Source organism: Macaca nemestrina, chromosome 6 (assembly GCF_043159975.1).
Source record: "Macaca nemestrina isolate mMacNem1 chromosome 6, mMacNem.hap1, whole genome shotgun sequence".
Classification (NCBI taxonomy): domain Eukaryota; kingdom Metazoa; phylum Chordata; class Mammalia; order Primates; family Cercopithecidae; genus Macaca; species Macaca nemestrina.
The window spans coordinates 60,891,729-60,913,756 of record NC_092130.1 but is presented as its reverse complement, the minus strand read 5'-3'; the positions used below and the strand labels follow the sequence as shown (position 1 = coordinate 60,913,756).

The window sequence follows — 22,028 nt, the reverse complement described above, 5'->3', positions numbered from 1 at the left end:
GTTAGCAGCCAGAAAAAAAATAAAAATAAAAAATGTCAAAGCTAATAGGACAGCAAAGCACATGCAGAAATGCAGATATGAATGGGGGACTGCCATGAGCAGTAAGCCATAACAAAGCTTGACAAGAAACATTTCTGCAGTTCCTGTTTACCATCTAAACTGGAGCATTACAGCATTTGCTGCATGTGGGAGAGTGCTCAAAGTTGCCACCAAAGAAAGCCTCGTTAACACCCTAACTGATTTCCCCAGCTTCCAGAAAGTCTTTCTGTTGGAATTCAGCATCTCAGCTGTAAGACTGCCGAGTGGAAGTACAGAAATGCGATTTGCTGTCTGCGGAGCCGCAAGTGGACTTTGAGCATATTCTAAGACAAAAATCTGGCCAGACCTTAATAGGCCAGGGCTTTCCACTGATTTGCCCCTCTCCTGCTAACTGCTGAATAATGTTCTTCCCCTTCACCACATGTGCCCCTGAGCACCTCACCACACCTTCAGCTCCTGGGGGAGACCCCAGGGCAGACCTGACCTCCTCATTCCTGGCTCCTTATTCCAGATTGGAATCTGGAGCTTTGACACACACACACCTTCTCAGCACCTTGTCCCACCCTACAAGTCTTGTCCTTTTTGCTCCTGTCAGGCAGGCAGCCACCCCCAGTATGACAAACATATTCTCACATGAGGTTTATCAGGAAGCACCATCGGGGAGGGTGGGGCAGCACCAAGCTATGAGTCAGGGAGGAAGATCAGGGACCCAGTTCCTGCCTTACAGACCCTCTACCCCATCTGTGCCTCTGTGGTGTCTTAGCATCCACCCACTTTTCCCCAGCCTTGGGACTCTGCTCTCTGCTATCACTGTCACTGGACAGGCCAGACATGGCCCTGCTGGAGAGGAGGCTTTCGGGCTACCCTCTGGCCTTTGTTGGACAGCAGGCTTGAGGAAATGGGCAAAAGCATTGATCAGCTGTGCATCCTTGGGCTCCTTCACCCACTGTCCTTCAGGTGTTGGGAATGTTGTAAAGCCAGCAGCAAGATTAGAAATTTTCATGCACGATTCCTCCTTAGCTGCCCAGGATATTACATCTATTGTGGCTTCTACTGTACAAGAAAGAGAAACCCCAGGTTAGACTTGTTCATACAAAAGGTATTTTTTTGTTGGCTCACATAACTGGAACAAAGTTTTGATTTAGCAGTTCAGTGAAGTCAAGAACCTATTTTCTAGCTTGGGCAACATCGTGAGACTGAGACTCTCTATCTACAAAAAATAAAAAAGAATTAGCCTGGCATGGTGGTGTGTACCTGTAGTCTCAGCTACTCAGGAAGCTTAGGCAGGAGGATGTCTCGAGCCCAGGAATTTGAGGCTGCACTGAGCTATGATTGTGTCACTGCACTTCAGCCTGGACAATAGAGCAAGACCCTGTCCCTTAAAACAAAAAAAAAGGCCCCATGTTTCTGCCTTCCGTGATTGAGCTTCATCCTGAATTGCCTTCTCTGATGTTGATAAAAGTCTACAGCAGTTCTAGACTTCATATCCACCACACACTGCCCAGAAGGAGAGAGAGAACTGGCTTCTTGTGGTTGTGTCAGAGAAGCAAGCGACTTTTTCCAAAAGCCCCCAACAAATTTCTGATGTCTCAATGACCAGTTTATTGGCTATGGCATCTGCTGTGATGATTGGCTTAGGCTTGGGTTGCCTAAACCCGTCACTCTGTGGCAAGGGGGTATGGGATTTCTGTGATTTATTTAAAATGATCAGGATTGCTACCCAGGGAGAGAGAAATGGACATGATGTTGGGTCAGCCACGATGTCTACTACACAGGTCTCCTCTTACGGCGTTTTTTTGTTTGTTTGTTTTGTTTTGTTTTTTACTGAGTTTCTCTAATTTGGTGACTGGCTATGGTACGTAGTAAATGGGGCCCAGTGTATGGGATTGCCAACCCCTGATGACAAATGTCAGATGCTATCAGGGAGAGAAGAACACAGATTTTGTGAACCATAGTAGCACTACAGATCACAAAGGGATTCTCAGAGGTCAATAAAGCATCACCAGGGTACTAGTAGGTCTGGTAAGTTGAACAATGAGAGTAAGAAGTAGAGAAAATTATTTATAGACAGCTCTTCAATCTATGGTAATTATATGCTCTGATAAAACACTGAAGTCCAATATAATTTTTGTTTAAAAACGGTTTAATAAGGCCATATGTTTCTGCAAAGAATGGCCTTAACATTTCATAGCTATGACCTTAATCACCATATTTGATTAATTATTTTATCTATTTTAATGGAAATAAATGGGCTGTGGATAATGTAAAGCTTTGGAAGCTGCACACAAGTAAATGAAATGGGGCAGTCAGTCATAGAGAGTTTCATTTAGTTGTCTCTAGATGAGTCCTCCAGGAGGATGGCTGTCTGGAGCAGGGGAAGGGGCTGGGGCAACATTCAGAAGGCTGGTGAAAACGAAAGTCACAGTGACACAAGAAAATACCACCTTGTGGTAAGTCAGTTGGAGCAGAAGAGGTAGCCGTTTATCGTTTAGATGAAATCTGTGGCTGGAGTATAGGATTCCAAACTCCAGAGCATTGTCCCTAGCCAGCCAGTCTTCCCCACCACATGAAATATATGGAAATATATGCACGGGGGGCCAGCCAGAGCAGAGGCACCCTTTATTACCAGGGGGCTTTCACCCAAACCCTAACAGGAACTTGAGTGAGCTAGACTGCCCATGTGGGTCACAGAAATTCGATTCAGGAACATTGGGCTAGGCTGCAGAGGACCACTGTGCCCGAAGGCATGCCCTGCTCCCAGGAGGCTGGTTGCAGAAAGGAGCCCTGAGCTCCTGAGGCCACCATGGAGGTCCTGGAGATTTAATTCTATTAATAGTTCCTCTTAGGGTACTCATCATATGCACTTGCTGGGGCTATTTTCTCATTTGTGAACAAGTTTGAGGAACAGGGAGATTGAATAAGATAACCTCAAAACCTTCCTTTGAGCATTAGCTTTCTGATTCTTGGGTTCTGGGTAGGGTGTGGCAGGAAATGTCATGGAGACCTGAGGCGGGGGTAGGAGTGTGGACTTTGGTCCTCCGTATCCGGACATATGAACAGACAAGTGATGGCACACGTTCTGTGGTATGTGCTGCAGATGTCTTAAATAGCCACCAAGTGGCTGGACTGGCTGAGTGGCGGTTTGAATTGCTCCAAGTTGAGTATTTTTATTTGAATACCACAGATAGTGCATTTATGGCCTCAGTTCACTGAATAGAGGGATCGTTTCCTTTGCCAAGCCAGAATTGGATACTGGCCGCCAAGCTTGTGTTCTGGGACATCCAGATGTCGGGGTACTGTGGAAGTGGTGCACATGAAGGAAGCTTAGTGACTCCTGGCAGGTACTTCTGTTGTAAGGTGGTTTCAAAGCTGTAGACACATTTTATTCAGGGCTAGTGAGCTTCACTGGTGTTTTTGGTCTCCTGCTTTTTTTTTTTTTTTTTTTTTAAGCTGATTACAGTGGTGTTGCACACTGTTGTGGTTTATTGTTTTTTAGTGATCCTGTTGCTCAATAACCCTCCAGCGCTCTGCTCTGAAACAGTTAGCACCAGAACTCCACATAAGCAAGAGGTCGATTATTTGTTTTTAATGTTAGTCTATATAAGTCAATGGTCCCAAACTCAAATGTCTACAGGAACCAGGCAAGTAATATGAATGTGTAAATAGTGCTCTATGTGAACAATCTCAGGTCGTGAGACCTGTGGTAAATTTAGAAACAACAGGTCTCATCTAAAGGCACTGAAGTTCAGTTGAAAAACTTAAACAAACAGACAAACAAATTACATGAGCTGGATTCAGCCCCAAGGCTACCAGCTTACAATCCTTGGGCTATAAGCCAACTGACTTCATCTATCACTGCTATGTTTGCTCAGTCTCAGAGATACTGTATTTATGGATGTGAGCCTTTTATAATTTCATTTATAGAATTGATTTCAGCTTTTACCTTAGATGAGAAGACTGGCTATCTCTGGGATAAGAGTGCCACCAAAATTTTCACCCACAGATTGGAAGCACATCAAAAGAAATCATATCTTCATGGAAGTCATTTTTTTTTTTTTTTTTTTTTTTTTGGTTCCTGGCCTTTAGAGGCAGAATCTGTTTAGAGAAGTAGAGATGGAAATCTCAATCAAAACAGTTCTGAGGATTTTAAATCATTTTACAAAATTTGCATCACTGAAGATAAGGAACCCTAAGCATTTGAAACTCTCACTTCTGCTTTGCAAGTTGTCTACTGGGTATATTCAGTCCTCTTTGTCTTCTTGGTCTTAGGCAGGCATGGGGTTAGTGGCCAGGGCAGGACCAGGAATGGGACCAGTTTGTGTCCATTCTCCTCCCAATCCTTCTAACAGCCTTAATTTCTGTATCTCTGTTTCCTATCTGGGGTGCCCTCTAGTCCTCATCTCTGAAAGGAAGGAACAAAGAAATGAGTGAATTCTTTACTCTTAGCTGTTAGTCATCCACCGGCTTTTCCTCCAAGGGATGTTTGTGTTTTTCAAAGAGCCTGATGATAGAACAGAAAATCAGAGTTTAACCGAAGGTATCACCCTTCTAATGAGAGTATTTCCTGTACTGCTAAGAGCATAATCTGGGCTTTGGTAGCCCCTCAGAGATAACACCTTGTGTTGTCCCCTTTAGGTTAGAGCTGCAGAACCAGCACCAGCCACTGAACATGAAGAAGGTTTTGACTTTATCTTTTTAAATTTGCATTATTCAAACTCATGTCAGAGTCCACACAAATTCTTGCAAATGTGTTTTTGTAAGAGCTAGATGTCACCCTGCTTCCCTGTGTTTGGTATCGGCCAATGGGAGAGTTATGGGAATATCATATTCCTTCCTCAAAGCCACTTAAAGCTGTGCTAGATTTGTGGGAGCTTTTTGATAATGCTTTCTCCTCAGGGTACTCTTTCAACTTACTACCTTCAGGAAAACTTCTTGAATGAATAGTCCACCAGTGCTGTCTCTGCTTTCTCAACACCAGATCATTCTGCAACCTCTTGCAATTTGGCTGCTATCTCTGGTCATTTTACTAAGTTCTCTTTCTCGAAGAATCTCCAGTGGTCAGCCAACCATCATAGCCATTGGTCTTCAGCCTTCACTCCTGACCAGTTATTCTCTACCTGGGGGCATTTTTCTTTCTTTTCTCCTTCTCTTCCCCTTCTTTGGCTGGTGTCACTTCTTTCAGGAACCCTTCCTTCATGACTCCTTCCCTCAGGCCTGATTGAGGTACTTCTCCTGTGAGCTTTCATAACACCTCCTGCTTTTCCACTATTAAACTTACTGTACTATATTTTAATTAGTATGTTATATGTTTCCTCTTCCAACCCCTTCCCCACCCTCACCCATGACTGGCTCTGCGAGGGCAGATATCATGGCTGTTGTATCTACATCATTTACCTTGTACCTGTACATGGTAGGTGCTCAATAAATGTTTGTGAAATTAACAAATACATAAATAAAGATGACATCTGAACAGTGACATCTACAGGTTCCTCTAGAGTAGACGATGAATCCCTGGTTTCCTTTACAACCTTTGATTCTCCCTGGTTCCCATAGACCTCCAATTAGAAACTGTAGAGGGGATGTTAGATGCTGTCAATAAAAAGTGACATCCGGCCCTGAGGAAGAAGACAGTTGTCAGGAAATCCTGCCCATTCATATTCAGCCACTTCATTACCAGGCAGGAACTCTGCATTGCTTGTGTTGAACAAGTAACCGCTACCTGTTCATAAAATGTGTGAAGTGGATGAGTTTTAAGGATTCTGACCATCAGCAGAATGGGAAGCACATTGTTCAGAAGACCAGGCAAGTGGGCTATAATGAATTGATCATCATATTGAAGGGAGAACTTGAATATCTGACTGACCACTACAGAGAAACATAGACTAACAGTTAGAGGAACTGATATAGTATTGTGTATATTCAAAACCATGTAGACAGTACTAAATTTTCTGGGTCATTTAAATAATTTTAAAAGTAGTTTTAACTATATGCGATTTTACTTTTCAGATTTTAGAATGCAAGGTCCCTTCCCTTACCTCTGAAAACCAGACTCTGTTATATTCAGGGAGTTACATCTATTCTGTCGATCTACCACGTATTGGGACAGGCTTTCTAGAGCATTTAAAAATAATGTGGAATCCTGATCACATGCATCTTATCTCTTGAAATTGGGCAGGAATTGTTAACTGGGTGTAAGGGCAATGACAGAGCACAACTTTATTAGGCAGATTTAGTGAGCAAATGTAGATTAATATGTATGTTATAAAACAGTGTGATTAACAACAGTCTTTTTTAAAAAGTATGTTCTATAGCTTTCGTGTAGTTAAGAGTAGATACTCTACGTAATCTGTTTTAGAAATATTTTCATTGAAGACTGTGGACTTTATAGCAGACCCAATGCTCCCTGGAAGAGCTCTGGTTATATGAGAAACAGATCTGATAGAAGATGCTCAAGCTCGTCCCACATCAGTTACCCCGCTGAGATCTCAGGCTCAGATGTGTGAAGTGGAGCTCCTTACCCTCCCCCTTGGCCACACCTGTTCCTCCTCTGGACTTCCCCTTTTCTAGTAATTTCTGCCTCCCTCTTTCCCCAAGTCAGCCAAGCTCAGAGCTTCCCAATCAGGACTACCCTCTGACTTCCCTTACTTCTGTTATCGCCTGACCCCTTCTCTTTTTTTGCATGGGGTCTTGCTATGTTGCCTACGCTGGTCTCAAACTCCAGGACTCAAGTGTTCCTCCCACCTCAGTCTCCCAAATAGCTGGGATTATAGGCATGAGCCACCACGCCCAGCTTTGTTTATTTATTTATTTTTGAGACGGAGTTTCACTCTTGTTGCCCAGGCTGGAGTGCAGTGGCATGATCTCAGCTCACGGCAACCTCTGCCTCCCTGGTTCAAGCACTTCTCTGCCTCAGCCTCCTGAGTAGCTGGGATTACAGACATGTGATATCACACCCAGCTAATTTTGTACTTTTAGTAGAGAGGGTGTTTCACCATGTTGACCAGGCTGGTCTTGAACTCCTGATCTCAGTGATCCACCCACCTTGGCCTCCCAAAGTGTTGAGATTACAGGCATGAGCCACCGTGCCCAGCCACCTGGCTCTTATTTCCTATTCTCTTGGGGCATATGGCAGAGTTGCCTTGAAGTATAATTTTGTGCTGTGTTCAGAGACACCATAGTGTAGAGAAAATATAGTGTGGAGTGAGGTCAGAAGACCCACAGTTACTCTCAGCTCACACTCAATCCTAGCTAGGTGACCATGGGCCAGCCACTTAATTTCTCTGAGAATCTGTATCCTTATCAGGAGCAAACAGAGTCAGTAATTCCCAAGATACCTTCCTTATAGGATTGTTATGAGGGTCAGTGGCAACGTATGCAGCAGTACTTCATGAGCTAGAAAACACCGCTATGCTGATGCATAGTAAGAGTAATATTATATTATGTACCTAGGATTGTACTTAGCACATAATAGCTGCTTGATAAATTATGCTTATTATTTCTAAGGATATTAAGATATATCTTAATATAAACACATACATTGTTTGGTTCTATACTGGAATGCTGATTCAGAATTTGGGGCTATGGCCAAATAGTATACTTTTGTCTTTCTCTGATCCAATAACAACATATTAGGAACAACCAAGGTGCTGCCTTTTTACATTCACAGATTAATTTCATCCATTAAAAAACAGATGACAAAATTAATTACACATTGTGCAATCAGGGATCCCAAATTGGCTTTAGAAAACACAGTATGTTGTAAATGAAAACAGTCTCTGAAGGGAAGCTCACTCCTCGGAGACTTGCTTAATAGAATGTTTATCGGCAGCATGTCTTTAGTAAAGAGGTGTCTGGAATTCCCATCTGGGATTTATTAGTCTAAATATTCAGGTGGTCCGGTGACGGATGTTAGTTCTTAACTTAAAGGAAACAAAGTTTCCAATCTCAGGACGGTGAGACTGCTACTCTTTTACAGCGGGCAGCCGCTGCTGGTGTCTTGCTTGCCCTGGAAATGCCATCAACTGAAATGGAATTTTGTTCAATCCATCTTATTAATGGTTCCTAAAGCAATTGTGATGGGGTTGATAGGTGGCTAGTAAGGTTGCCTCTGTAAAGATAAGTACAATCCATTAGTTAAGTCCTGGAGTCCACTGAACTTCTACCGGGGATGTTTGCATTTGCTCGGCACTCTGTTTATGAGGATGTCGAAGGAAGTGCGTCTATTCTGTGCACGTTGTAAAACAGAAGGTTTGCAGCTGTCAGATTTATTTTTTTCTTGGCTCCTTTTCTGACAGAGCTTTTGTAAACTTGATAGTTTTATAGATTGTCGAAAATTACTAACCTTGGTTCTGCAGATGCCATGCAAATTTTCTTGTCTTTTTTTCTTTCTTTGAAGATAGCAGATATTTATGTACACAGTTTCTTGTAAGGTACTTTTTGGGGAAGAGGAAATTAAGATTATTCTTATATGCTATCATAATATTATGAAATGATTAAATGATTATTTTATTAGTTATATAGTGCTTTGAAAGTGTCCAACATGCATTGTACGCTCTGGAAAGAACAAACAAATGAAGGGTATAGTCTTGTGTTTTAAATAGCTTATGGAGCTGCCTCAGAAGACAATTAACATCAAGATTATCAACTTTAAGTATAGCACAAGTTCACTGTAGAAGTATAGGTCTACTGTGGGCTTCAATAGGCTTTTAAAAGGAGTTGGGACCTGAGTATGGCTTTGGGAGGGGTAAAAAGAGGATATAACAGCTGAAAAAATAGACCAGCAGCAGCTGCCCCCACTGTGTGGCCACACAGGGTGTCATGATTCATCATAAGGTTTGTCTCAAGTAATTTCCAGTTAATGAAAACAAGTGTCAAAAATTTCTGAATGATTCCTTTTCAAACCACTCATATCTACATGTGTGTGTGGGCGCACGTTCATGATTTTGCCTCTAGTCGCATCATTCACACTCACTTGCATTGCCGTTGCTTTCTTTAGGAGAGAGAAGTTGGTATTTCAGCTGTTGTATTAGTCTGTTTTGTATTGCCAAAAAGAAGAACCTGAGTCTGGGTAATTTATAAAGAAAAGAGGTTTATTTGGCTCCTGATTCTGCAGGCTGTACAAGCATGCCACCAGTATCTGCTTAGCTTCTGTTGAGGCCTCAGGAAGTTTTTCCTCATGGCAGAGGTGAAAAAGGAGCAGATGTGTCACACAGAGAGGGAGCAAGAGAGAGGGGAGGAGGTATCAGGCTCTTTTTTTTTTTTTTTTTTTTTATTATACTTTAAGTTCTAGGGTACATGTGCATAACGTGCAGGCTTGTTACATATGTATACTTGTGCCATGTTGCTGTGCTGCACCCATCAACTCGTCATTTACATCAGGTATAACTCCCAATGCAATATTTTAATGAACCAGCTCTCACATGAACGAATAGAGCAAGAGCTCACTCATTACCATGGGGAGGGCACCAAGCCACTCATTAAGGATCCACCCCCATAACTCAAACACCTCCTATCAGGCCCCACCTCCATCACATTTCAACATGAGGCTTGGAAGGGACAAACATCCACACTCTAACAGCTGGCATCCTGGGAATGGGGCCTCACCCACAGCCTGTCCTATTGGTGTTGCCTTCATGGGTACAAGGACTGGGGCAGCCAATTGTTGTGTGGCAGGTATGAATTAACATATTTTTAGCCTCGGTGAGCATTTGAATTTTCAACCCATGGTCTTGTTTAAGGGAAACTAGCTTAAAATCTGTTAGGTAATGCTAACTAGAGATGATGGCTTTACTGACTGCCGCAGGAATGGAGAGAAAAAAAGGCCAATCATTTTGATGTGAGGATTAGAAATAAGGGGAGACAGAGCAGGATATGTCAAAGATAATTGTAAAGTTTGTAGCCCCCAGTCCCTAAGTGAGAAAAACTTAATATTATAAAGAGATACAGTATTAAGTACGGTTAATATTAAGGTCCCATCTGTGCCTTCAGGGATACCCCTAGATAGGGTGAGCCTAAGGAACCATTCAAGCAGACAGTTCCTAATGGCAGCTGGAAACATGTAGGCTAGAGCAGAGCCTTCCAAATGTTCTTGGCTCATGCACCCTTAGTGGTCTCAGTAATTTAGTGGTCTTAGTAATTTTTTTCGTGCCATTTCTAGGACAAAAGAAATACTTAGCAGTTTCATTTGTTAAGTGCTTAGTTCCAAACAACTTAGTGTTTCTGTATTAATAACTTTGTGGTTGTGAAACATAATACATATATATTGAAATATTTAAAAATAATGTTTTTATGTTACTCTTCATTTCTTAATGGAATGTATATAACTGTTGGGCATTGCATATATTGGTCAGGGTCTAATGAGAATATAAAGTACACAATAATTTAAAGGAAAGTTTAAAGAAGTATTAGCTAGGAAAATAATATGACAGTTCCTCAAAAAATTAAAAATTGAATTACCATATGATTTAGCAATTTTACTTCTGGGTATATACTCAAAAGAATTGAAAAGGCATCTCAAAGAGATATTTGTAAACCAATACCCAAAAGGCAGTAGCAATCCAGATATCCATCTACAGAAGAATGTATAAACAAAATGTGATATACACATACAATGGAATATCACCAAGCCTTAAAAAGGAAGGAAAGTCTGACCCGCTACCATATGGATGAACTTGAGGATATTATGTTAAGTGAGATAAGCCATCACAAAAAGACAAATACTCTTTAATTCCACTTATGTAAGTTACCTGGAGTAGTCAAATTTATAGAGACAAAAAGTAGAATGGTGGTTGCCAGGGGCTGACAGGCACAGACAATGGCGATTTAGTCTTCAGTGGGTACAGAGTTTCAGTTTTGCAAGATGAAAAAAGTTCTAGAGATGGATAGTGGTGATGATTGTACAACAATGTGAATGTACTTAATGCTCCTGAACTGTACATTTAAAATTATTAAGATGGTAAATTTTATACTGTATGTATTTTACCACAATTTTTTAAAAATACAAAAGAAAAAAACTGTTAAGAAAAAGAAAACTAGTTAACTATAATGGGAACTAGGTAATAGGAAGTAAAGAGAACTTTAAATAACAGAGAAATAGCAGACATAAGGAGCAGCCCCTACCCGTGCTCTGATAGAGCACCCAAACACAGGCTTCTCTCCGCTCCAGACCCTGCTGGAGATGTCATGGCCTGCTGTGGCTCCCTGGCTGGCAGAGAAGTCACTGGGGTGCTGTGCTGACAGAACTTGCTAGAAATCTACCCTGTAAGATGCTGAGGAAAGCTATTCATGTGGAAGTCTTTCACTGGTTGCACTCTGCTGCAAAAATTAACCAAGAGGGATGCCAGTGGAAGCTGCTGGAGGCTGCAAGGTGCTGACCATCATGTTCAGCAGGAGCCAGTTGCTAAGAAGGTGTGAATGCTCTAGGAGCCATGCGTGTTTGCAGCAGCGTGCAGAAAGAGTGTACCAGAACCAGGAAGTAAAACTGCTTCTTTCTGTAATGTCTCTACAGTACTCTCCACTGATGAAGCTCAGAATGGTACCAGCTAACAAAATAAAAAATATGTAAAGGTCCCTTTTACGTCTTCACATAGTGGGTAATGAAGGGTGAATTTCGAGCTGTGAGGCAGTAAACTTATTATAGTTCCTCAAACCTAGAAATTGGGTTGAATCCCAATACCCTAATTTCCTGTTCCGCATCACTTTTCAACTAATACTTGCCTTTAACACAGCAACTACCAACAACCTAGCTTTGCAAAGAAATGACATCATCAAAAGGAAAATAACCCAATCTAATGTTAAACTGTGAATTCGCTTGAAATAGTCGTTCATGCAAGCATCTGAGAAATGTTGTGTATTACTTTGTTTCCCTCAAAGACAAAATATCCTGCACACCTCTGTGACTTTGCTATAGTGCCCTGAGGTACACTGGCACGTAATTTGGGGACCTCAGAGCTAAAATCGTATCTTTTTCAGCAACTCTTGACCACATCACTCTAACATGAGACTGTAAGATGCCAGTTTGGTTAAGAGTACGAGTAATGTGTAAAGTGAAAATTGTATGAGGTCAGTATTATTTTAGAAAACCTCTTAGGAAGTTACCAGGTTGGAGACTGATATACCATCTCCTATTAAGTATAAGATTTACTCCCACTGTTTCCTTAGCATTGAAACAGGTTGCTATTTCTTTAAGACCAGATACTAGAGTTAGCTTGTCTTTGAGGCATTTTGCTGTGAAACAATACATGTCCTTAAACACAACATTCATCATCAGTGTGTGAGATGCTCACAGTGTAAAAGTCCATACAGAGACTAGAGGGAGAGAGGGAACAGCAAATTTCCAGCTCCTTCTCATGCTTACTCTGCAGCATAAAATCATTAGGGGGAATGGTAGCCAATGTACCCATTTAGATCATTTCTTTGTCTGATGTGGGCTGACTGTATATCATTGAAATTGAGAAAATTAAATGGCATATGATGGGGCTTTGCTGAGTTCAGTAGTAAAATATCTGTTGAAACAGACCTCCGATTGAAAAGGTTGGTGAATTTTAGATCTCCTGTTTCTACTAGGAAATTTATGGACTTAATATTATCTTTTTTAGGTAGGCTAGCACATTGTTCAGGTGAGCAATTTCTCAAAAAAATGCATTCATCTTCATGATGCCTACAACTTTGTGAATCCAAACTAGTACATATTTCTGCAGCTCTTCTTTAAGGAGAGGCTGAGTAACTTAACTTTTGTCACCTGACCTATTCAAGAGGAAAAACTTCTGATGCATGCCTTTCACTGCTACCTGCAAAAATAACCTCCCGTTTTCCCTGAAGTCCTGTTTGGATAAGTTCTGCTTCAGTTCACATTTTCACCACCTGCTGAGTTTTTCTGTTGAGTGTCAGCCTTGGCTACTCTCAACTGCAAGCCTATGTCAGCCTTTTCTGTCTCCTGAGCAGTCACCAGTTGGCACAATTGTTAATAGATTCTACCCATGTCAGAAACTCAATGCCAACATCAAATTATGGCAACTAGAAGTGGGTTAGACTTTCAAATAGATCTCAGACCAGGAGTCTGTGGTCCAGATTCCACAAATGGAGCACTACGTTGGTCTTCTTTGTGCATTTCACATTTCAAATTTTGTTCAGAAACTTAAAGCTTTTAACTGCTCAAGTGCAGTCAAGTAGGGCCCGTTACTCAATCTGTCTTGGCATTGTTTTCTGCCCTCTTGGAGTGAGCACACTGAGGAGAAAGATTATCACAGGGCATCTCGAGCAGAGCTTCTTGCTTCTGAATGCTCACGATAATCAATAGCAGATGTGTGGCAAGCACTGGAAAGTTGCATAACTGTCTCACACTGAATTCAGCTACATCAGCCAGCCAATGTGAGGGGTCTCCACTAGGTTGTTGAAAATAAAATTTAGTTAAAAACCTATGTTTATCTCGTCACAAAATTATTTCCTTGCTGTAAGGAGTAAAGGCAGTGGTTAGAGTGGAAATAATTTGACAATTACTGCCCTTAGACTTGAATTTTAGTTTGGTATACAGAGGAACTTTCTAACGGTTAGGATGGATATGGGGTTGGTTTTTCAAGGAGGCTGTCTCTGATAATGAAGTTTGTCAAGGCAATTCTGGATGAATGTCTGTTGCCGGTGATGTGATAAGAGATTGCTTCATCAGCCAGGTAGAGGATTAAACAACCTCTGGCTGGGTGCGGAGGCTCACGCCTGTAATCCCAGCACTTTGGGAGGCTGAGGTGGGTGGATCACCTGAGGTCAGGAGTTCGAGACCAGCCTGGCCAACATGGTGAAACCTCATCTCTACTAAAAATACAAAATTAGCCACGCATGGTGGCACATGCTTGTAATCCCAGCTACTCGGGAGATTGAGGCAGGAGAATTGCTTGAACCCAGGAGGCAGAGGTTGCAGTGAGCCGAGATTGCACCACTGCACTCTAAGCGACAAAAGCAAAACTCCATCTCAAAAATAAAAATAAAAATAGACAATATCTAAGGTTTCTTTCAAGCCTGAGTTCCACACTGTGATTTTTGATCCCTTTTTCCTTCTGCTGCTTTTCTGAAGGAAGGCTGAGGATGCCTTGGTCAGACGTGATGTCGTGCCATCCTGGCCACTTCAGTTTGCCTTTCCTCTTCTTCCTGGTGAATCCCTTCTGTGGCCCCTCTCATGCTGTTTCCATGTTGACCCCATTCACCTGAGCACAGGAAAGAAATCCAGCCCTTTTGTTTTCCTTTTCCATTGCTAGACCACACAAATTACATTGCCACACCTATCTGGAATATTTATAGAGCCAGCATTTAGGGCCTCCAAATAGACACTCTTAAACAATCTGGGACAATCTGGCCTTCATCATGATTATATCTGGAAAAGTGATGAGGGGAACCTCATGATTTTCTGTGTTCCATCATGTTCTTTACTCATTTCATCATTATAACAACCTTGTTAAATAAGGGACGTCATTCTTATGGTACAGATGTGCAAACAAAAGCACAGAGAGGTTAAATGACTTTGCCTATTTTTAGAGGAAAAATGAAGAAATAATGAATAGGAAGAAAACTCATCTTAATGCAAATGAGGCACAGCCAGTGCTTGCTCTGCTGATGGTGGTGTCAGTAATCAGGCCCAGGTCTCCCAAATTGAGTCTGGTGGTCTTTTCCTTGCTCCTGGCAGCCCATATCCGATGAGGCTTACTGAACTTTTAATTAAGGTCCTTACTGAACTTTTAATTTCAAAAAAAGATTCATAATTTCAGGCAACTGAATAAATAGAAGTTATTGAATTTATAGCATATTTAAAGCACTGAATATCAGGAATTGAATGGCTTCAGTTTAAGGCTGTGATCAAATCATTTGAACAGAGAGATTTGACGATGGTCCAATGCTAGAACCATGGCCAGCCATAAGCTCTATGGGGACCTCCCAATATTAGCAATCTTCGAGTTACTCCTCTGCAAAATAAGGGACTTGGATTTTATAGGAACAGTTTAATAGAGTGAGAAAGTCTGGATATAGGAGACAGGAGGCTTAGACTGCATTCATTGTGGTCTAAAGAACATTATTAGTTTTGTGACCTTGAGCAAATCACGTAACCTCCATTTCTTTAATTACATATCTGTAAAATGAGTATGATGACCCGAGGGGGCTAATTTGGGAGTCTAAATAAAACCTAACACAAGACGTTATTGCTAAATACATCCAGCCCTCCATATCTGTGCATTCCATATTCATGGATTCAGCATCTGTGGATTCAGTCAATGGCAGATCAATAATATTCTGTGGGAAAAAAAATCCCACAAAGTTCCAAAAGGCAAAACTTGAATTTGCCACTTTCCAGTATTATGTTGAATTTATGTGAATGAAGTGATATGTAGGCATTGTATTAGGAATTATAAGCAATCTAGAGATAATTTAAAGCATATGGGATTATATATGTAAGTTATATGCAAATATTTCATCATTTTATACAAGACTTGAGCATCTTTGGATTTTGGTATCCTCAAGGGTCCTGGAACCAATCTCCCACAGATGCCGAGGAATGACTGTGTTATAAAAGAAGGACTGTGAGTCATAAATTGTTCAGCTAATATTTTCTGAACTGATTTTGAGAGTATGCTTGTGTTTTATAATCTGCTAAAAGCTTTTAACAAGGAAGATTTCTTAGTAGAGAAATACACCTAGAAAGCCTAGGAAACAAGCACATCCCAGATGTATTGTTGTCTCCCTATGTGTGCTCATCTCCAATGTCAGCAATTCTTCCCATTCTCTCAGAATTAGGCACTCACATCTAGAGCATTAGTGAATGTGTAGAATGTATGGGAGAAGTCACTGGGCAGACTGAGGAGAGGGATTACCTATAACTTCAAACTCCCAGGACCTGGCTCCCAGTGGCCTTCTCCCTCCCTCATCTCCACAGTCATCCTCAGCGTCTTCCTCTCACGTGGTTCTGCCTCAGCCCACCTCAGCCTCCCCAGTCTTATCCCAGTGCAGATGGTCCCTGGCTCACAATTTTTTAACTCTGTGCGTAGTTGTGTGTGTATGTGTATAGACAGAGGAGTCTCACTCTGTTGCCCAGGCTGGAATTCAGTGTATGATCATAGCTCACTGTAGCTTTGAACTCCTGGGCACAAGTGATCCTTCTGCCTCAGTCTCCCAAGTGGCTAGGTCTACAGGCATGTACCACCATACTCGGTTAATCTTTTAAAACTTTTTTTGTAGAGTTAGGATCGCTCTATGTTGTCCAAGCTGGTCTTAAACTTCTGGCCACAAACAATACTCGCACCTCAGCCTCCCAAAGTTCTGGGATTAAATTCATGAGCCAGTGTGCCCAGCCTTACTCTATTTGTATTCTACTAAAAGTGATACACATTCAGTAGAAACTATACTTTGAACACCCATACAACCCCTCTGCTTTTTTCACTTTCAGTGCAGTGTTAAAAAGTTACATGAGATAGTCAACATTTTATTATAGAACAGGCTTTGTACTAGATAATTTTGCCTAACTGTAGGCTAATGTAAGTGTTCTGAACACATTTAAGGTGGGCTAGGCTAAGCTATGGTGTTCAGTATGTTAGGTGTATTAAATATATTTTCAACTTATGATGGTTCTATCCTGATGTAGCCTCACTGCTAAGTTGAGGAGCATTTGTACTCAGCACTTAAGGCCACTTGAGGCACAGAGCTTGACCTTCTGCAAAGGTGCATAAATGACTCCACTGTCATTTTAGCATCTTCTTCTTCAAATCTACTAAATACAATTTTCTTTTTTCTTTTTCTTTCTTTTTTTTCTTTTTGAGATGGTGTCTCACTCTGTTGCCCAGGCTAGAGTGCAGTGGCACAATCTCAGCTTGCTGCAACCTCCACCTCCCAGGTTCAAGCGATTCTTCTACCTCAGCCTCGCAAGTAGCTGGGATTACAGGCACCTGCCATTGTGCCCAGTTAATTTTTGTATTTTTAGTAGAGACAGGGTTTCACCATCTTGTCCAGGCTGGTCTCGAACTCCTGACCTCATGATCTACCTGCCTCAGCCTCCCAAAGTGCTGGAATTACAGGCATGAGCCACCACGCCCAGCCATAAATACAATTTTCTTAAGGCTAAGACAGTCAAACAACCTGGGCCAGGGAGAGGCCATGGAGAGATACCCACTTAGGCCTACTTGTGTTACGAAAGGGTAAATGTAAACGTGTCTGAGGATAATAGGAAGAACTCAAAGCCTACAGGCCTAACCAGGTGAGACCAAGACACAGATCTCTCCCACATATGGGGAAACAGGAGTGAAAGCCAACTTTTTGTATAGATCATGGAAGCCTTTGAAGGCTTTCAAGGGTGTAGACAAAAATGATACAAGAAAAGTTGAAGAAGGTCTCAAAGTCAAATTGAAGGAAGCAAATTCAGCCTCATATCAGTAGGATAGAAAAAGAAAATGACCGTTTTTGCGAACTAGAGGCTATAGTTCTAGAACTAACCTCTATAGAACTAGAGGCTAGTTTACAGAGATGCTTCATATTTTTCACTGCAGAGAATGTAACATTCTTGAATGTGAGTGGAACATTTGACACCTTCTGATTAAAAGGTACCTTGTCTTCCCAGTTCTGCCAGCCGGCCTTCTAATTTGTGTGAGTCTGAAAACTCACGGATCTCCCCTTTTCTTAACAGACATCTAGGGGGTTGTGAGCAAAAGGCCTGAAAGTCAGGCCTTTAAAAAAATTCTTTTGACAGCTTTATTTAAGGCATAATTTGGAAAGAGATTTTTCTGCTGCTCTGTGATAAAGTTCAGTCGAGAGTTGGTGTTAATAAACCTTCCTCAGAACCAAAGTGACTTGGAAAGTTGAGTTCTTTAGGTCTGTGGTCAAATGAACAAAATTATATCAACAAGCCCCACGTGAGTAGGGTCCGTTTAGATATGACACATACAAATTTATTTGATTATACCTCAATGAATGAATAAACCTTCAGAATCTTAGCCAGCATTTTCATTCTTCCATCTTGACACAAAAGGTGGGAGTTCCATTATTATACACTTGTAGGAGTTCAACATAGTATTTAAGTACAGTTTGTTATTAAATGAGAAGTGTTGCTAACTTAGTTGCAATTTTGTATCAGGCAGGCCCTAATAGATTGTTGCCATGTGAAGGATATTGGGGTGTTTCTTAAACATACAAGAATCAACAAGTCCCACCTACAGGAGATAACAAATCATTATGATGTACTGGACCATTATTCACTGGGGCTAAGAAGTAAATGATCCCCTTTTGAATAAAAGCACAACAAAATCAAGATGACCTGGTACATATCTGAGAGCAGCAGAAGAGCAGCAGAAGGCCAAGGGGATCCCTAGAGAATCAGCTGCCCTTTGTCACCATGTTGCAAGGTAGGGGTATGGGGCAATGTAGCTTGCCCAGAGCAGATGGCTTTGAGGTTATACAGGAGACTGAGGAATGTCCTTATTCACATAAAGCCTTTTGAAATAAGCTGAGCATTCATTGCTCTTGAGCTGAAACAGAACATTCTTCCCCAAGGTGACTGCTTGCTTGCATTTAAATACAAAAGAAGTTTCTCTCCCGGCTTCCTGAGGCCGGTGGTGAATGTTCAAAGATCCATGAAGCTGCTATCTAAAATGAATTATAAGGCTGATAATTCATGGGGGCGCTTGAACTATTCATTCAGCAGTTGTAAAACAAGTAGCACATTAAAGGACATGTATTTTAACATATCTTATGTGATTTGTCCCCAGTTGGACTTGCAAAATGACATTTAATAAATATTCCTTATGAAGGTACTTTCTAAAAGAAGAGAGTGAAAGTAATTCTGCTGTGGGCAGACTGGGCCTGAAATTTGGGTTTTCTGGATTTGCATAATCATCACCTTGAAAAGTTGTTGCTTTACCCCAATTATAGATCAGTGGAAGCTCTTGTGTAGCACACAGCCCTGGTGAGATCCCTTAAGACCCCTTGTGGACTCTCTGTGGACATCTGGGTTGCAGTGAGGAAGGGCAAGGATAGATGGTATAGGGAGAGAGGGGGCAGAATGATGACTTGGGCAGGACAGGAAAAGCCACTTGTGACTAGTGAGGGAGCATTTCTTTGGGTTCAGAATCATCCTCATCTCAGGCTGTCTCCCCATGAGTCTGAGATGACCGAGTGCAAGGTATACGTATCAGCAGCTCCTGACTCAGGATGTGTGGCAGAGGGGACCATGAAGTTAACTGTGACTTTCGGAAGGGTGCAGTCTGTTACCCTTTCGGTGGCGAGGTCAGTTTCCGGGAGGCTCTGCAACACTGATATTTTCCAGATGTTTCTCCTCTTCTCCCTTCTCTGGCTGGCTGTGTCTTCCTCCCTTCATCCTGCTCTTTCAGTGAAATTGAGATAACATGTTAGCATCTTAGCCATATTAGAATCTCTCAGCAGTAGGATGTGATTTAATATCTAGACCTCTTACATTAATATTTATAATAGCCTTCACTGCTTGTGAATAGCATAAGCACCCTTTTCTGTTCAAATTCAATACTGAAATAAAACCCAAGAGTATCTTTTATAAAAATTTACTTTTAATGGTGCAATAGTAATAATCTATGTAGTCCTTATGGTTTTCAAATCGCTTTGTGCTTATATTACCTTATTTAATGCAGACATAAATCTGTGAAGTAAATAATACTATTTTTATCTTCATTTTACAAATGAGGAACTGGAGGCTCAGAGAGGTTAATTTGGATAAGATCATACAAATAATAAATGGCAGAACTGGATTTAAATTCAAACTCCTTAAATCCATGTCTTTTTAGCGTTTCTATTGGTTTCTGCCTATACAAAATGGGAAATAAAGAAAAAGGAGCTGGAAAATAAATTTGTCAAAATAATATATTTTTTCTCATAATTTCCAAGCGGATCTTTCAGTATGTTATTTGGGACTTTATGCTTGAGACTGGCGATAGAACAAGTGTTCTACAAGATACCTCCATAAGACAGGCCTATCAGTGGCAGCTCTTGTCCCCGCTTTGCAGAAAGGAAAACCAAGGCTCCACAGAGCTAAGGGGACTTCCTCTCAGCCAATTTGTAGGGGCCTGTGGGCCAGAGCCGGGGGCAGAATTGAGATCTGTTGTGAAGGCTCTCCTGCTTCTTTATTCTATCAGCATTTCAAATCCTGAAAACCTCCCCCTTGGCGTTTTGAAGGAATTCATCCCCAGTTGTTGCTAGTAGCCGGTAGGGAGGGAACCGTCTCTCCCGCTGAGGATGGCCCGTGGGAGTAACTGCAGCAGTGAGCGCCCGGGCTGGGGTTTGAGTAACAGTGCTCGCCCGGGGCTATACTGAATGAGAAAGCAGTCTCGTCTGCTTTTGCTGTGCAAAGGTAAGGGTGGAGGCCGCTCCACTTTCTTCAAAAGGCCCCGCTCTGGGACTTGTGAAATTGTGCTCTGTTAAGCTGGTCCTTCCAACCTGATGAGCGATATCCACGCGACTTTCCTACAAAAATAACATACCCAAGCTGCTTTAAAATCCGTAATTTTTGGCGTGCAAGACTACAAGACAAAGTCAAATGGGCATCAAAAAATGTAATCCAAAATACACAAGCATTGCTTCTCCCCTATATACATTTATTATTTATGTAAAACTACAGTGTGCTCTGAGATGAGACTTTTTCTTTGTTATACCTTTTTTTTTCCGCCCGTCTGGTGCGTTTGCCGACGGCCCCTCTCGGCCCTGTGTCTCGGGAGAATCGGCTGCGGTCTGGGCCTGCGCCCCACCTGCGTGCGCCCGGGCCGAGCCAGCCCCGCCAGGTTGCCTCCGCCCCGCTGCCGGCCCGAGCGCGGCCCCGGGGGCGGACTCCCGCCGCCCAGCTGAGACGCGATTCGTCACTCTTGCAGAACTTTCCCCCTGAAAATCCCTGCACCAGAACCCGCTCTCCCGCCCCGGGGAGGTTTTGATTTTAGTGGCTTTCTTCCTTTTATTTTCCGTTGTGTGCGGATTTCGCTGCAGAGCGAACTTGAGGCTAGTCCGAGTACATGTGAGCGGTAATCGCCCCTGCAGCTGGTTACCCTGACACTATGCACTCCGAAGCAGAAGAATTCAAGGAAGGTAGGATTCTGGTTTCTCCTGGGGGCCGGCCAAGTTCTGCGGAGGAATTTGGAGGAAGGCAGTGGTAGGAGCAGATGGGAGTTTTAAAGTGAGCGGTGGGCACTTTGTCCGCTTCCCCTGCGCCTTCGAAGCCCAGTAGGAGCTGGATAAGCGGAGCCCAGGTCTCATCTCGGGCTCCCTTCTCCCCCCGCAGCCTTTCAGAGGGGAGGGGAGGAAGAGTCGGACCTAGTTCAGCCAGCCCACTAAAGTCTGCTTTTTAGCTTTCTCTGGAAACGAAAGAGCCCCACTTGGATTCCAGGAATGCAAAATGTGCTTGGAAAAGGGCTGCCTGCCTGCATCAGAACGACTGAAAGCGGGATCCCCTGGAAGAGCCCTGAGTGGAGGGTCCCTTGAAAAGGGGTTTCAGAAACTAGAAACGCTGTATGTTTCCGGCTAAAAGGGGAAGCTGAGTGAGGGGAAGCGAAAATCTGTATTTGAGATATAGATTAGTTTTTTTTTTCATTGCTGCCTTTCAGCAGTGAGTTCATTTCGTTGGGGATTTAAGGGGGCTGAAAGATATGAGGGGGTCCTTGTGCAGCGTGAAACTGTGGAGAGTTTGTCTGTTTCTAACTTCGCAAAAGCAAAGGGTTTCATTTACTCCTAACAGAGAACGGGTGACAGGGCTGGAAAAGCTCCAACCAAAACACAATTATACGCTGGTGTTAGTTTGGGGAGTTTATTTGTGTGTGAGTGTTTGTATGCTTTGTTCCTTGAAACTTTATGTATACAAAAGTCCTCTTGTAAGTGGGGGGTGGGAGTGAGGGTGGTTGGGGAAAATTAGAGAGTAAGAGGGGAGACTGTTCGAGATTGTGAAATCCTCTTTCTTTTCATGTCTCTTGGAAAGCTGGTTAATTTCAAGTCAATCACAGCAGCTCTGGCAGACA

At 42.3% G+C, this 22,028-nt stretch overlaps 1 protein-coding gene across 4 annotated transcripts in view; it reads left to right on the top strand.

Annotated features, from left to right (window-relative positions):
- The window catches only part of LOC105500028 (TNF alpha induced protein 8), a 123,251-nt gene that overhangs the window by 63,689 nt on the left and 37,534 nt on the right, over window positions 1-22,028 (top strand). The window contains exon 1 of one of the 4 annotated variants that reach the window (XM_011772929.3): window positions 20,872-21,105. The exons of the other annotated variants lie outside the window; for them this stretch is intronic. Within the exon in view, the coding sequence (XP_011771231.1) occupies window positions 21,075-21,105 (31 nt within the window). The 5' untranslated portion in view covers window positions 20,872-21,074. Of the gene's footprint in view, window positions 1-20,871; window positions 21,106-22,028 lie in introns of those variants that run through there. 4 annotated transcript variants of the gene reach the window in all.